This window comes from Nothobranchius furzeri, chromosome 4 (assembly GCF_043380555.1).
Source record: "Nothobranchius furzeri strain GRZ-AD chromosome 4, NfurGRZ-RIMD1, whole genome shotgun sequence".
Taxonomy (NCBI): domain Eukaryota; kingdom Metazoa; phylum Chordata; class Actinopteri; order Cyprinodontiformes; family Nothobranchiidae; genus Nothobranchius; species Nothobranchius furzeri.
In genome coordinates, this window is record NC_091744.1 from 75,923,893 (window position 1) to 75,939,547 (window position 15,655).

Here is a 15,655-nt window from a genome sequence, read left to right on the forward strand (position 1 = left end):
GGGAGTCCTGTACGAGGACACGCAGGGATTTATGGGGGTTGGAGGAGGAAGACAAAAGAAAGAAATTAGATCAGTATTTTGTCATCAGTTTAATTTGACATAAACACGGCAAACATGCATTCTTGACATTCTTTGTCATTGTGTGCCTTAAAAAGTGTAGAAATAAAAACCACCAACATGTGTTAACAGGGAAGTAGCTGGCGAGCCGTGTTGACGCATGTTTGCACATGCATCGGGAGCACTTCGGGTACTTTTTGGGTCGCAGCGCCGCTTCAACAGTGCAATACTCTCTCAAGGGACGAGCAAAATATCAAACACTCCAGAAATCGCCAGAAGTTTTTGCCTACAACTCTCCGAATGCTGCTCTACCTCCTGAGCTACTGCTGCCCTTACATGCCCAAATGGGAGGTGTCCAGGAAGCATTCTGACCAGAGCTGGGTATCGATTCAAATTTCAAGAATGGATTTGGCAAATGGCCTGTATTTCGATAGCGCCTTCTTCTTCACAACACAATCAGTCATCCATCCATTCACACGTTTGTGATGATGAGCTACGATGAAGCCACAGCTGCCTTTGGGTGCACTGTCGGAGATGAAGTCTACCAAACACAGGTGCCATCGGTCCCTCCGACCACCATCAGCAGACAAAGAGTGTTAAGTGTCTCGCCCAAGGACACGACAGCAGCATTCTCTGGCTAGAGAGATTAAACCTACAGCTTTCTGATTATTGGACAACCTGCTCTACCTCCTGAGCTACTGCCGCCCTAAAGTGTTTGATATTTTTCCTTTTTTCAAGAGTTAAAATCAATTATCACAAACCGATCCAATCCAATCCGTTCCAATTTAGAAATCACATGGGTCAGCGCTATTAAAATGTGTTTTGAGCTGTAACGTTAATTATATATCTGACATTCATGGACACATAATTACTTTAATTTAACACATTTACATGGAAAATAGAGCCAGGGTAGGACAAGTCGCCTATTTCTGCCAAAAAGATTGGGTTTTCTTTAATATGCATTGCATTTGCTGATCATGTTTCTGTATTTCAAAACTCAGTACGTGTCAACACTTTAGATTCCAATGAAAGAACACTGGGTGAGTTAGAGTTTACTGGTTGGAAACTGTAAAAACCCTTTCAGACCTAAAACACCCAATTTTAAACAATCAAATCAGCTTTTGGACTTGTGAATCAATTAATAAAATATTTGGGCAATTTTTATAAGAATTTTTATTTTATTTATTTATTTTCAACACAGCTCTAATTCTGACCAAATGCTGAGACCAACTCAATGGGAGCAGCAGCTCTACTATGAATTTCTCCCAATGTCGCAGTTCTAATACCGGCTTTTCACCGACGGCGCATTTGTCCCGTAACATCTGCAAAGCGTAATAAACAGCTAATAACTGCAGTTATAGTCAATGGGTGTGTTTCCCCCGGGCGTGGAGTCTTTGTGGAGTCGTGAGGATTTGTCATTTTTCTCTCTTTTCTAAAGCGTGTCAAGCTCAGCAGTTCAGTTCGTGTCAGACAGGAAATCAAACATGAAAGCAGCGTAAAACCTTCAACAACTTTCAAAATAAAAGACACAGATTTCTTGTTGCTTAACCAGTAAAAAGAAATATGTATTTACTGGTTGCACCTCAGTGGTCGAGGTAAAAAGAAAAGATGCTGTAAGGCTGAGCCCAGCTGCCCTGCGAAGGAAACTCTTTTTCGATGCTTTCATTCACAATCTTCTTTTTAGATCATTACCCAAAGCTCATGACCATAGGTGAGGATTACAGCAAAGATTGGTGAATTTGAAGTGTTATTAAAATAATAATTGTACTGTGTTTAGTAGTTCCCAATCCCTTTACATCCATCCCACTGTGCAAAGGCCTAGTTTGGACGTCCTACAGACGTGGTCTGGACCAATGGACTCAATATTGACATGGTCTTCACTTCCATGCGACGTTGACTGTTTGCAGGGATGCTTCAACATTCTATTTTCAGCGGTCAAACATGAATAAGGATCTTTATTTTTTGAAGTCAATTATTTTTTTCTTATCTTTTCGCCAGGGAAGATCAAGTTGAGCTAAAAGCTAGCGATTAGTGCTAAACTGAGTACGACAGGCATTGATGTTCTACAGGGTCGTCGCTGTGTCTCAGTCCTGTCCTTGGAGATAAGACCCATGGCCTACTTATAGACTGATCGATGACGGAATCCATACAAACACTCTCCCACACAGTTTGCTCTCTTTGCTTCTGTCATTAACTCGCCTTCTTTAATCGGAAGTGTGCTTTCACAATCTCGCCCGTTTCTCATCATATTTATTGGAAAGCAAAGATAAGACTTATGGAACTAAAGGTGCTGAATGTTAATGTACCTCTATAACAACCCATTTGTTCCACCGTTTGAATAACATTAACATAAAGTAGGTATTCAGTGTGCAAACGTGGAAGTTGTATTTCAACCAGGAAAATGGAAAGAAAAACAACATTGGCATTTTTTGTGGGTCTCTCCTTCTTTTGTGCATCTTGGCCAAGGTTAATACCATTGTAAAGTATAATGTCGTGCTTTGAAAATTGCTGTTCCATCTCCCCATAATTCACAAACTGATCTATTGCCCCCCCCCCCCCCCCCCCCCCTTTTCCGTCTCCTCTTGTCTTTGTAGCTAAGGTCAAGTCAAAGTGTGCTCCCACGTTCTTTGCCTGCTCTAATGGTATCCACTGCATCATCGGGAGATTCCGCTGCAACGGCTTTAGTGATTGTCCCGACGGGAGCGACGAGGAGAACTGCAGTGAGTCTCACACACGACACCCAGATTCAGTCACCATGATAAGCTTCAGGCCTTCGTCACTAGAAGTAACAATCTGTTCCAACGTTCACTATCCTCTAGTCATAACAGCTTATGGATGGAAGAGTTCCAAATATCATGCTTCTGATGTGGCATGTTAAAATAGCATCCTGGCAAAGCCTTGAATGGGATATTTGTGTTTGTTTCAGTTTAAGTTTGGGACATTGTTTAAAATCAGAAACCAAATGCGGAAGTTCTTTTTTTGATTTCCACAACGATTCTAGAACTGGGACAGAACCACAGAACCACTACTGCTGCATTGCTTCACATCGTCCTATTAGCAGCACGCTGTTTGTATTAGAGCTCTGGTGAGAGCAGCTGTTCTTGTTTTAAATCAGAATGTTTTTCTTATTTTGTGCGTTATAGAAAGTGGCCTGCTCGTTATTGTTAGCATTTTCTCAGTCAGACAGGCTGGTTTAGCAGCGTGTGTCTCACCGCATGTCATTGAGTTGTAATGCGCGTGTTATGTTTGCCGTGGACACAAATACATCTGCAAATGGGATCATGTTCTGAACAGATAATCAGCCGGTGGACGTATTTGGAGGGTTGCTCTGAGACTCATAAAAAAATTCATCCCTAAAGCAGTCAATCACTCCTATAGAAACCTTGAAGTGATTGTCGCTCAGTGGTTGGTGTGCTCGCATACAAACATCGTATTTCATTCAAAGGTGTCCTCACAGAGTTCTGCACCAAGCAGAACTTGTTTTAACTTGAAAGTAGGGTTGAATTATTTTTTTTAATATACCATCAAATTCCTTCTGAAATTAGAATCCAGTATACAACAAGCTCTCCATCAGATGACTGCCCATTTAGCTATGGGGGTTTCGGCTGACATAATTTATACATTTGCTGTAAATAAAAACATTTTATCAGGCTATTAAATGCCAAGTTAACTGAGAAACTCTTTTTTACTTGTTATTTTAGAAAATGACTGCTCACTCTGGGACAGCAGTAACTCATGAGGTAGAGCAGGTTGTCCAGTTATCAGAAGGTTGCAGGTTCGATCCCGGCTCTAACCAGAGAATGCTGCTGTTGTGTCCTTGAGCAAGACACTTAACCCACCTTGCCTGCTGGTGGTGGTCGGAGGGACCGATGGTCCCTGTGTTCGGCAGGCCTCGCCTCTGTCATTGCGCCCCAGGGCAGCTGTGGCTCATTCCCAGCAGCGTGTGAATGTGTGGTTGTATAACCCTAGGAGGGTGCTACACAAATACAGGCCTTTTACAATTTTGCCATTTACTGTGAGTTTTACATGCAGACTGAACATGAAAATAGTGTTCTACCCCTAATTCCTGTATTAGCCACATATTGAAAATAGATGAAGAAATGCATGGATTAGAAAAGCCACTGATATGCAAATCACTTTGTCAAATTAGCGTTCATGGACTCACCCACCTTGGCTCCTAATGGGGAAGGCTGTTGCTGATTTAGCGTTCAGGAAAGGGCGGAGCACATCTCTCCTTGTAGAGGCTAAATGTTAGCATTAGCAACTCCACCACATGGCATAACTCCTTCAGCCTCACTTTATTTGTGGAGACAAAACATCACCGTTGCAAAGAGTCAGTGGCATTGTTTATAGCCAATGAAAGGTGAGATGTCCAAATATCAGAATGTAAGACTCCATCCTGTCATCTGAAGCTCACCTCTGTTCTGGTTCACATCTAGTTCCTGAAACAGGAGCGCCAGAGCTCTTTTCCCCTATAGAGATCGACTCACAAGGCGTTAATTTAGAATATAGATCACTGCAACTATATTTGAAAAAAAAATTGCAAAAAAGTGAAATTGGTCCTTTTAACATCTGGACATGCATTGTAATGATATAAATCGTACACACACACACACACACACACACACACACACACACACACACACACACACACACACCGAATTGAATTTATTTTAATAAAAATAAAATACCACAGCGATGATCTATAAAATATATATTTTGAATTAAAGCAAAGCTGTGTAAAATATTTTTAGAATAAAGACTTTAACTTAACACACATTTAAAAAGCCAGAGGTTGACAAAAATGCATATTTCTGACAAAAATTACATTTGCTGATACTGTTTCTATATTATTGTCTAAATGTTAATTTTCATGTATTTTATTTAACGATGAAAGGGTGATTCAGAGACCATCATGTTTCATTGTTAATAAATGTATCAACACTTTAAAACTGATAGTAGTGACAGGTGGCCAGTACAGTGTTACTATATTCTTAATTTTGACCCATCCTAATGTCTTTGAAAAGCCTGTATCCTAAGGTGCCGTATGGAGTTTGTTCACTCGACCTCTTTGCTGCCCCCCCCAGTGGGAAACGAGAATCAGCCCAACCACCCTCCATTGTCAGAGACACGGTTCTTTGCCTGCAGAGCCCATGCTCATGAATCTAATCTTTCCATTTAAATGGAGCTTTGCCCTATGGTCACAGCACAAACTGCGTCATAACTGTGTAACTGTCCAGATATTTTCACAAGATAATTATGCCCCCATTTTTCAGGAGCCAGAACAAAGACAAAAACCCAAACATGAGCTGAAAATGATTGGTGGTTCTCAGAAAGAATTGGAAATGTGAGGGTTTTCTTTGTCTTTTAGTTCAGTTCAGTTCATTTATTTATAAAGCACTTTAAAACACCCAGCACAGGAACAAAGTGCTGTACAGAAAATACATTAAAACAATAGAATAAACAGAAAGCAGCAAAGAGAAATAAATAAATAAAACACAGGAGACATTAAATTAAAACAGCCCAATAATAAGAATAAAAACTAGATAAAAAACAGCATTGAAACACACAAAAACAGCTTAAATAAGTCAAAACAAAAAATTTTAAATAGTAACAACATCTCGCATGGTGTCAAAAGCAGTGTTTCAGTGTTATTTTGTATCAGTGTACAATTATCGACTATTCAACCAGCCTGCACAGGTGTAAGTGTTTCACTTGCCCTCAGAAACTGTCTGTCACATAAAGTTATATCTTTTATTTCAATATTAATTAGTGACGCAGATGGAAAATGAGTTCAGAAATAAACTAAATTTGCTCCTAGCAACGTAGCAAAACAACTACAGTTTTATTCCGTAAAGGTGTTGGTCACTGTTACGTCCCCGACAGGAGGTGTTAAAATGTGAAGGAGGGGGCAACGTAAGAAATGCGTCGGTGGAGTTAAAATGGTTTCACTTGTTGTAAAAGGTTCTAAAAACGAGCAAACAGATGGCGAGCATTATTAAAATAATGCAAAACGAAAAATTCACTATAAGGTTAACAGTTAAAAGACAACTTATCAACTAAAATGCCTGATTCAAACTTTATTAAAAGTTTTACCAAACTGAAGGTGGTTCAAAAACACAACAAAGTTGATAAAAGTCTAAAAGCTAAATCCGAGGTAACCTTAAAACACAGTCAAGACTAGGTGACATGCACAAATGATCCATGTGGATCACTAGAGTTAAAACTTTTACAGTTAAAACTCTTCCAATCAAAGGGGTTGAAAACAAAATGTGGCCTAGAGGACAGCAGAACCCCTGCACTGCTGCCTCCCAGACTGCTGAAGGCACAGCCTTTTGATCCAGGTGTGGGTCACCAGCAGGATTCAGATCAGCTGTGCTCCTCAGCAGCCTGGAAGAGAGGAGGAGGAGGGGCGGTGTCAGGCTGATCACCAGGGCTGGGTGATCCTGACTCCTGCATCCCAATGGCCAGGCTGTTAGCCCTAACAGTCACTCTTCTTCTTCTTCTTCTTCTTCTTCTTCTTCTTCTTCTTCTTCTTCTTCTTCTTCTTCTTCTTCTTCTTCTTCTTCTTCTTCTTCTTCTTCTTCTTCTTCTTCTTCTTCTTCTTCTTCTTCTTCTTCTTCTTCTTCTTCTTCTTCTTCTTCTTCTTCTTCTTCTTCTTCTTCTTCTTCTTCTTCTTCTTCTTCTTCTTCTTCTTCTTCTAATCAATACCTTTTCAGTGGTCTCTAGTAGTCTCTGGAGCTTCAGACGACATGTTTTGGAGTCTTATTTCCTGATATTTGGACATCTTGCCTTGGATTGGATGACAGCAACACAACTCTACCACTGACTTGCATTGTGGATGTTTTATTTCCACAAATACCACAAGCCTGAAGGAGCTTCTGCTGTGTGGTGAAGTTGCTAATGCTAAGGGCCTTGATATACTTGCTGTTTGACAACACAAACGCGTGTTTAAAATGGCTGCCACGCGTTACTTGCGTTGATTTGAAGCGCCATTTGTGTGTATCCTCTAAATTTTATGCGACACGTCCAAACGAGTATACGAGTAACCAGTAGGTGGAGTTGACAAAACGAGCAAGTCACACTCACCATGGTGACTCCGTTTCTGGTTTAGAGGTCTTTCACACCATCTTCGATACCGCTGCTGCCTTTTTTTCTGTCGTGAACTGAAAATTAACCAGTTACTGATCTTTTCTATTGACGCCAGGTTTGTTTTGGTTGTACCAACAAACCTGGCTCTCTGTCCAGTCTGAGTAGTCTAGTGCGCCCCCTCGTGGAACACCCCGTTACTACGTGCAGCACAGTGCTGTGCATGCAGCAAATACCTGACGCGAGGTCAAACAGCAAGTATATCACGGCCCTAAGAGTTAGCTTTGTTTAGTCGGTACACTCTCTGCTGATTCTTGGATGTTGAACCATCAACAGGCTTCCCCGTCATGAGTGAAGATGGGTGAGTCCATGAACATTAAACGGTCAACGTCGCATGGACGTGCAGATCATGTCTATATTAAGTCTGTCGATCCAGACCATGTGTGTAGGATGTCCAAACTAGGTCTTTGCACAGTGGGACAGTGTGACGTAGATCTGTCAGGCCTTTCAAATCCTAGAGTTTCACCGTCTATCAGAAGCTAATGCAACAGATAGGTGTAGGAAACTATTTTCATGTTCAGCCTGCATGAAAAACTCAGAGTCACCAACTGTTAGGGCTGCTCGATTATGGCAAAAATAATAATCGCGATTAATGTGACTCAAATTGAAATCTTGATTATTTAAGACGATTTTTTGATTTATGTTGATTTTATTTGTTTTTATTCAGTCATAAAATTGCTCAGGGCACAATCAGGACAAAAATAAATAAGAAACAAGATGATCACTAAAATAACTCCTGATTCCGTATAAAAAGACCATTATACTTACAGCTCATAGTTTATGACCCAAGGGCTATAGACCTTGGTTTAACTCATTTAAGTCTAACAGTACAGACCCAAATACCAATATCTTGCAAATACTGACAGCAAGAATTATACAGTGGCATTTATAACAAATAAATGCAAATAAATTGATGTGCACAAAATGTTGCATAACATTTATTTAGTCATGTCAAGGTGCTGTAGGTGTCCTCATAGAGATTAGTTATTATTTATCAGCGTGAGGAACTTATTTCTATCTATTTCTACCTTATTTATAAACAATTTATTTACAAGTCCATCAGTTAATGTAATAATTGTCCCAACCACAGCTGCACCCCCCACCCCCTAACCCGGTCTCACAGCAATCAGGGGCAAGCTGCACGTGTGTCTAGCGTGCTGCACATGCACATTTAGCCGTTTTCAGTGCCTCAGGAGTCCGCAGGTGCGGTGTGTGTGTGTCACTCACTCTGGTTACTCCAACAAGGAGCCGGCTCTGAGAGCCGTTTCTTTAGCGACTGACACATCACTACATCATTCCCTTTCCTCATGTCCTGAAGAACGGTCCGGAGCTCAGGCGGAGTGTTTAGCTAACTTGTAGGAAATGTCGACGACAGTTATCCAGAAAGTAGCTAAGGGTTACCAGAGATGTTTCTCAGATGTTCGCCAGGTACTTTTAAGATTTAAAAAGTCAAGAAGGGGGTCTGAAAAGCTGTTGGAAATAGCGTCAAAGTCGCTAAGTTGGCAACACTGTGGGAGGAGCGCTTCATTTGTAACTCAGGGCAGCGCAAGTGGGAGGAGCAAATAATCGGCTTGTTTTGTTTTTATAATCGTTCAAAACTCAGATCGTAATCGTGATTAAAATTTGATTAATTGAGCAGCCCTACCAACTGTAATCAGAAAAATATTTTTTTCAGTGTTCCACACCTTTAAATTACTCATAAATAACCTGTTTGTCCAACATCGCCTTTGTTTGCGCTCGATCTCTGCCTTGACTCGTCCACAGCAGGGAACCCCCTGGTCTGCTCGGAGGCTCGTTTCAAGTGTCGAAACGGACGCTGCGTTGACCGCAGCTTCCTGTGCAACGGTCAGGACAACTGCAAGGACAACAGCGATGAAGAGCTCTGCCTCACTACCTCAGGTACACCCTCAAGGCAAATGTATGAAAATGTCACACATGCATGAAAAATACTAAAATTCATATTCAGATTAGCAATCAGCCAGAAGCTTGTTGGAATCCATCTGGAATTGAGCTGGATGGTTCTGTGGCTTTTTGTGACACATCAGCTGATATTTCTGTAGAAATCTTTGGAAAAACAAGTGTTCTGCTGCCTGTGTTACATAAAGACCCATCAAAGCCACTTATAGATCCAGAGAAGGCAAACACTGCTTTGATTCTGGTCTGCCAAGTTTGAAGGAGATGCCTGTTTAACTCTCACACTCCGTCAACTTGGGGTGAGGTTTGATGACACTGTGCTGAACTGCCTCCTAACACGTATGACAGTATCCTGACGATGATCGTGACACTTTCTGCTGCATAAATCTTCTCCACTGGCAGGTACTCTAAAGTCTGGCATGTATGCTGACACAGACAGAGATTTCTGTCACCACTTCAACTGCACTTACTGGAAAGCAAGTGGTTTCTATTAGTCTAAACTTGGTGCACACACAAGTAAAACTAGACCTAATTCCGTTATAATTTGCTTCTAGGGAGCCAAAGTCCAACACTCAAGAAGGTCCTTCAACGTTTTCTTTGACAGACCTTCAGGAAGACCTTGACAGACTTTTCTTTATGCTGTAAAACCCCAGACCAGTAAATAGAAAATCACTATTTCTGTGTTGTTGCAGGGTTTTTACATAGTATTACAGGTATTGAATTACATTTATTCACACCTTAGGTTTTAGCTGTAATTCACAGTTTTTTTTTTTTTGGCTAAATGGGCTAAAGATTAGTTCAGGTCTAAGGAGTTTATTTCCACTTTGACAAAACTACAAAGCCATTGCTGTCAGAAAATGCTGATCGACAGATTTCAAAGCATGTCTATGCTGTTAAGAGACATGAAAATATGTTTTAAGCTCATTTGTTTTCCAAAATAGCTATAGCAGCTTTACAGGGGCATTATGGAAGTTTGACAGCCAAAACATATGTAGAAATAATAAATGTCTTCTTAATGCATTCTCCTGCAATGCCCTGGTCCTGTAGAATGAGCCCTGGCATTTTTACTGTGATTGCCTCTTTTTCTGTAAAATCACAGAAAAAGAGAGCTGCTCGGGTCGAGCAGGCTGCTTCATGCACGTTCACGCTCAGGCATAGCCCTCCGAACCGTTCTTTGAACGTTGTTTGTTATTATTAGGGATTTAAATGTTACACATTCAAAGTACATCATTGGTGCATCTAGCTCGCCTAGTAAGATGTCGGACTTTGGTGCAGAGGATCTGGGTTCGATTCTAGATGCGAAGATTGTTTAATTAGAGTTTCTTTTTTACATTAATGGTATATTTTTTTAAAGTAAGATGCCCAAATTTTTAATCGAGACTCTCCAAACGGCATTGAATTCACAGATAAAAAAGATGCGGGTTCAACTTTCATTTTGGAACAATTTTTCAAGCAAGGGAAGGCAATGATCTGAGCACGCAGGACGGAGGACTGACCCATCATAAACCTTTGTCGGCTGTGCTGAAGAGAAAGGTACAGAACCAAATTATTTAATTAATTAGCTGCGCGTTCTCCTGTCCTCTGTCCTCCGGGCCACACACACACACAAGGGACTGTCTCAGCTGTTATTTTCGTTCAGGAGTGTGCAAGTACAGCATGCGCGCCTCGTGCACGAGCCTACTATTGAAGCTGCCGTTACGCTTTTGGCCTGAGGGGGCAATCGCGAGCATAAAAATTCAAAACTCCATAAAGTCCCTTTAAGGCTTGATTAAAAGCCAAAAACGTAAGCATCAATGTCTGCATTTTGCTGCAGTCATTCACCAAACATTAAAACGTAAATGTCATTTTAAAACATTTAAGATGTATGTTTTCCTGAAGGAAGAAAAACTAATCGGCTGTGAACCATTTATCTGACTAATTTGTGTAAATCATGCTTGTGTGCGGTAATTATTTTCCTTACTCTAACTTCTCGAGTCAGTTCCTAATTGCCACCTCATTCTTTTCTCAATGACCAAGTCAGTGCAGAAGCACAGAATGCTGAATAGAGCGTTATTGTGATGCAAACGTTTTGATCGATAACCGTATCCACTGGGCCTCATCTCCTTGTGCATGAGTGAACAATGCAAACTCCACAACCCACAATTAATACGAATCCTCTGAAGGGAACGGACTCTCGGGAAGCGAATTTCACAGCAAATGCAGACGTTATTAAACCACAAGTAGGAAACTTAACATGGAATGATTTTCAGAAAAGCAGCTCTTGTTAAGAAAATGATCAAAAGCACGTCAGAATTTTTCTTCTGCGGCCATGTGACACCTCTCCAACAAATTTTATGAAACTTATGTGACTTATATGAATTTTGTGGACAAATAAACCATAATGACAAAATCATGGCCGCTGACCGTTTCAGAGAAAACATTGTCGGTCGTTCTCAGTTTTCTGATGCATTATATCCTAAAATGTTCATGCTCACATCTATTCAGTTTTTGTGAAAATTTTTATAAAGTTGACAGAAAAAATTTCTCTGAATGCTTCTGTAGATAAAACGTGTTATAGAGCTGTGAGTTGTATCTGTCTGCATCCATTTTTAACTGAATACCTTTTCAGTTGAGTTTGCACAAAAAAGTGCTTTGGAGCATGATCATGGCAGAAAAAGTTTGGATGCTTGCTTTGTTATATTCCCGAAAACTTTATGTCAGCTCAGATTGTGTTTTTATGTATGGCAAAGACAAAATAGAGACCTAAATGCTCTCCCGGTTGTTTTTGCTGCAAAAAACTCGTAGCAACCCCTGAATTGCAAGACCGATAAAGTGTGAGCTCCATATTCCACTGGTCTTGAAAACACATCAAAGAAATGCAATATTTAATTTATTTTTAATATTTTTATTTCTATATTCATGCTCTGTGCTGTAGAGGAAGTGAGGGCATTACTGCTGTTCACTCCAACACACACACACACACACACACACACACACACACACACACACACACACACACACACACACACACACACACACACACACCGGCCTCACATTCTGCTCTGACTTTGCCTTTTTCTATAATAAGCACAGACCTGCAGGTGACAGATAAGGCCTACAATATCCGCTCTAAGCTACCTGAACATAGCATCTTCCTCACTTTCACCTCTTCCTCTCTCCTTTAGCTCAGCCCCTCCCTCCACTTACTAATAATTACTTAATCACATTTGTTTCTGGTTCAGTGTCAGTGGAGTTTGCTAAAGCACAGATGATTATGGCTCTTAGAAATGATGGTTTTCGTCGCCATGCTTTGGATTCAGATGAAATCCTAGCTCAAAATTGCTTGATGGAGCAGATTTTTGTTCCTAAACTTATTAAAAAATGCACAGAAATTAACTGGAAAAAGAATAAATGAAACTGAAAAATAAATCAAAGATGTTGAGATGTTTTAATAAAAAGTTCTACATAATTAGATTACATTGTACTTTTCTTAATATTCATAACAGCATTTTTACTTATGTTTATGTATTTAGCAGACGATCTTGTCCAAAGCGACTTACAAGGGATAATCGGCATGTTGCCCTTGAGATTAACAACATCAATAACAAAAACAACTTGACATCAATCATGGAGAGGAGGGAACAAGGAGTGGATGGTAGAGAGGGGGGAAGGGTGCAGGGAGGAGGGTGCTAGTTTAGAAGATGCTCTCTGAAGAGCAGGGTCTTCAGGAGTTTCTTGAAAATTGAAATGGAAGCCGCTGTTCTGGTAGTGCTTGGAAGTAGGGATGGGTACCTTTGACATTTGAATCGATCCGGTACTAATTCCCGGTACCAACGAATCGATACCGGTACTTAACGGTACCAATTTTCGATACTTTTGAGTGTTTATTATTTTAATTCTCTTTTATAATTAAATATATATTTTTCTCAATATATAACAATATTTCATAAATATCACGATAAATAACATTCAACTGTTTGTATTTTAACATCGTCCTTGTAGTTTTATAAGCTGATAATTAAACTGAAGCAAACAATCTTTACTGTGAACTAAATTTACTGAGTATCTTCATTCCTTTTGCCGTCTTTTTTCATTTGATTTTTCCTACTGGGAAGTTAGAATTTCCGAGGAGAAAGCGAACGCACCATTAGCTGATAACAACGGTGGCAATGGAAGCTAACATATCAAGCTAACGTTATCTTAAACAGTTTATTTAAATGCTGGAGCAGATTAAAACGATGATGCCTCACATTTAGATCGTTGTCGCTGGTTTCTTCTTCACCCAATCACCTGTCGCATTTAGTAAAGTGAAGCCAAACTTTAGAACGCGTTCATGTTCTTCTAGTCGGAAATTCGGAGTTCCGAGGAGAAAGCGAACGCACCATTAGCGAAACGGAAGCTAACATATCAAGCTAACGTTATCTTAAACATTTTATTTACCTACCGGAGCAGATTAAGATGAGGATGTCTCACTTAGATCATTGTCTGTTGCTGGTTTCATCATCACCCAGTTACCCATCACATTTAGTGAAGTGGACCCAAGCTTCAGCGTGCGTTCTTTCTACCATGCTGCTCTGTTTACAACTCACTCTCAGGGACCGACAACATAACGCTCTTGCGCATGCGCAGCTGTCTAGGCAAGTTCTAGTTATGAAGGACTGGTACCGAAACGAGGCACCGTTTGAAATGACGTGAATCGGTGCTCGGTCGGTACTATGGAATTCGGTCGGTACCTTAAAAAGTACCGAATTCGGTACCCATCCCTACTTGGAAGGTCATTCCACATTTGTGGAACGATGCATGAGAAGAGTCTGGATGGTCCTGAGCGTGGTGTAGGCACTGCTAGCCGACGATCACGTGATGACCGGAGCAGCCGGGCCAGGACGTAAGCCTTTGCAAGAGGATTCAGGTAGATGGGAGCCGTACCATCTCGGACTTTGTATGCTAGTGTTGGCAATTTGAATTTGATGCGTGCTGCTAGCGATAGCCAGTGGAGCTCAATGAACAGAGGGGTGACGTGTGCTCTTTTTGGCTGATTGAAGACCAGATGCACCGCTGCGTTCTGGACCATTTGAAGAGGTCTCACAGTACAGCCTGGAAGACCAGTTAGAAAGACATTGCAGTAATCGAGGCGGGAGATGACAGTAGATTGCACCAGGAGCTGGGTGGCATGTTGTGTTAGGTATGGTCTGATCTTTCGTATGTTATACAGCGCAAAGCGGCATGAACGAGCAACAGAGGCAACATGATCTTTAAAGGTCAGGTGTTCATCAATCACAACACCCAGATTTCAAACTGCCTTTGAAGGAGCCAGAGACAGGAAATCATTCTGGATTGAGATATTGTGCTGTATGGATGGTTTTGCTGGGATGACAAGTAGTTCAGTTTTAGAGAGTTTGAGTTGGAGATGGTGGGATTTCATCCATTTTGATATGTCAGAGAGACATTTTGATATTCGTGCAGAGACAGTGTGGTCGTTCGGTGGAAATGACAGATAGAGCTGGGTGTCGTCTGCATAGCAGTGGTAGGAGAAGCCATGTGATCGAATGATCTCACCCAGTGAGGTGTGTATATGGCAAAGAGAAGAGGTCCTAGTACAGAGCCCTGGGGGACTCCTGTGGCAAGATGCTGCACGGTAGAGGATTGTCCAAGCCAAGATACACTGAATGATCGTCCTGTGAGGTACGATTCAAACCAGGTGTGTGCTTTCTCTGTGATGCCCATGCTAGAGGGTGTGGTCAAAAGGAAGCCATGGTTGACAGTGTCAAATGCAGCCGATAAGTCGAGCAGGATAAGCACTTTTACATCATTGGTCATTTACACACATTATTATAACCCCTGTGGCCCAAAATACATTCAGTTTGAATGCTGTTTTGGTATGAAAGGTAAAAATAGAGTAATTTTGACAGTAAAATGGAACTGCAATGTAGAAAAAGTAGCAAAATCGCTGGTGGTGTGCCATAACTGTTCAAGATCTTCCATAAATGCGTTTCTGTATCTCCAAGTGAGCTACAAGGATCAGGATTGATATCATGGATAAAGAAAATGGAAAGAGCTTTACAGAAACATAGCATTGTGAACTCAAAATGGAGTCGCAGGAAAAGATGAATAACAATGGGGCCAGAGGATGGAAGTAAGCAAAGATAGACAGGTGAGTTGGCAGTGAGAGACAGGGATTTGAATAGGAGTGAGTGAGGGATACCAATAAGCAGGAGAGGATGAGCGCTGCATCCGTCTCGATCTGAGCCCCGAGGCTGAGCATTGTACCTCTGAAAAAAAGCACATTAAAGCCAAGCTCCTGGTCGCTCCACCTATTCTTCCACCCTGTTTACAGGAAGAAACCGAAAGGAGAAGTTTTAGGGGGAATAAAATCTCACAATCATCCAGATAAAGGTATCTGAAGGTCACTGGAATGCCAGTCTAAATGAAAAGAAGTGATGATTACAGCTGGCATATGTTTTAGGGAGGTCCCCTGAGTGTTTTTGCTGCAGCATAATGGATTTTAAAAGCCAAAGTCAGTGTCTCTCATTATCCGTTAATTAGCATGAGACAAACA

General features: G+C 41.0%; 1 protein-coding gene across 3 annotated transcripts in view; it reads left to right on the forward strand.

Annotated features, from left to right (window-relative positions):
• Positions 1–15,655, forward strand: part of ldlrad3 (low density lipoprotein receptor class A domain containing 3) — a 129,189-nt gene that overhangs the window by 66,362 nt on the left and 47,172 nt on the right. The window contains exons 3-4 of one of the 3 annotated variants that reach the window (XM_015964831.3): positions 2,652–2,777; positions 8,974–9,105. In XM_015964831.3, coding sequence (XP_015820317.3) covers positions 2,652–2,777; positions 8,974–9,105 — 258 coding nt within the window. Of the gene's footprint in view, positions 1–2,651; positions 2,778–8,970; positions 9,106–15,655 lie in introns of all 3 variants that reach the window. The other 2 variants (XM_015964830.3, XM_054733219.2) reach the window with 2 other exon arrangements.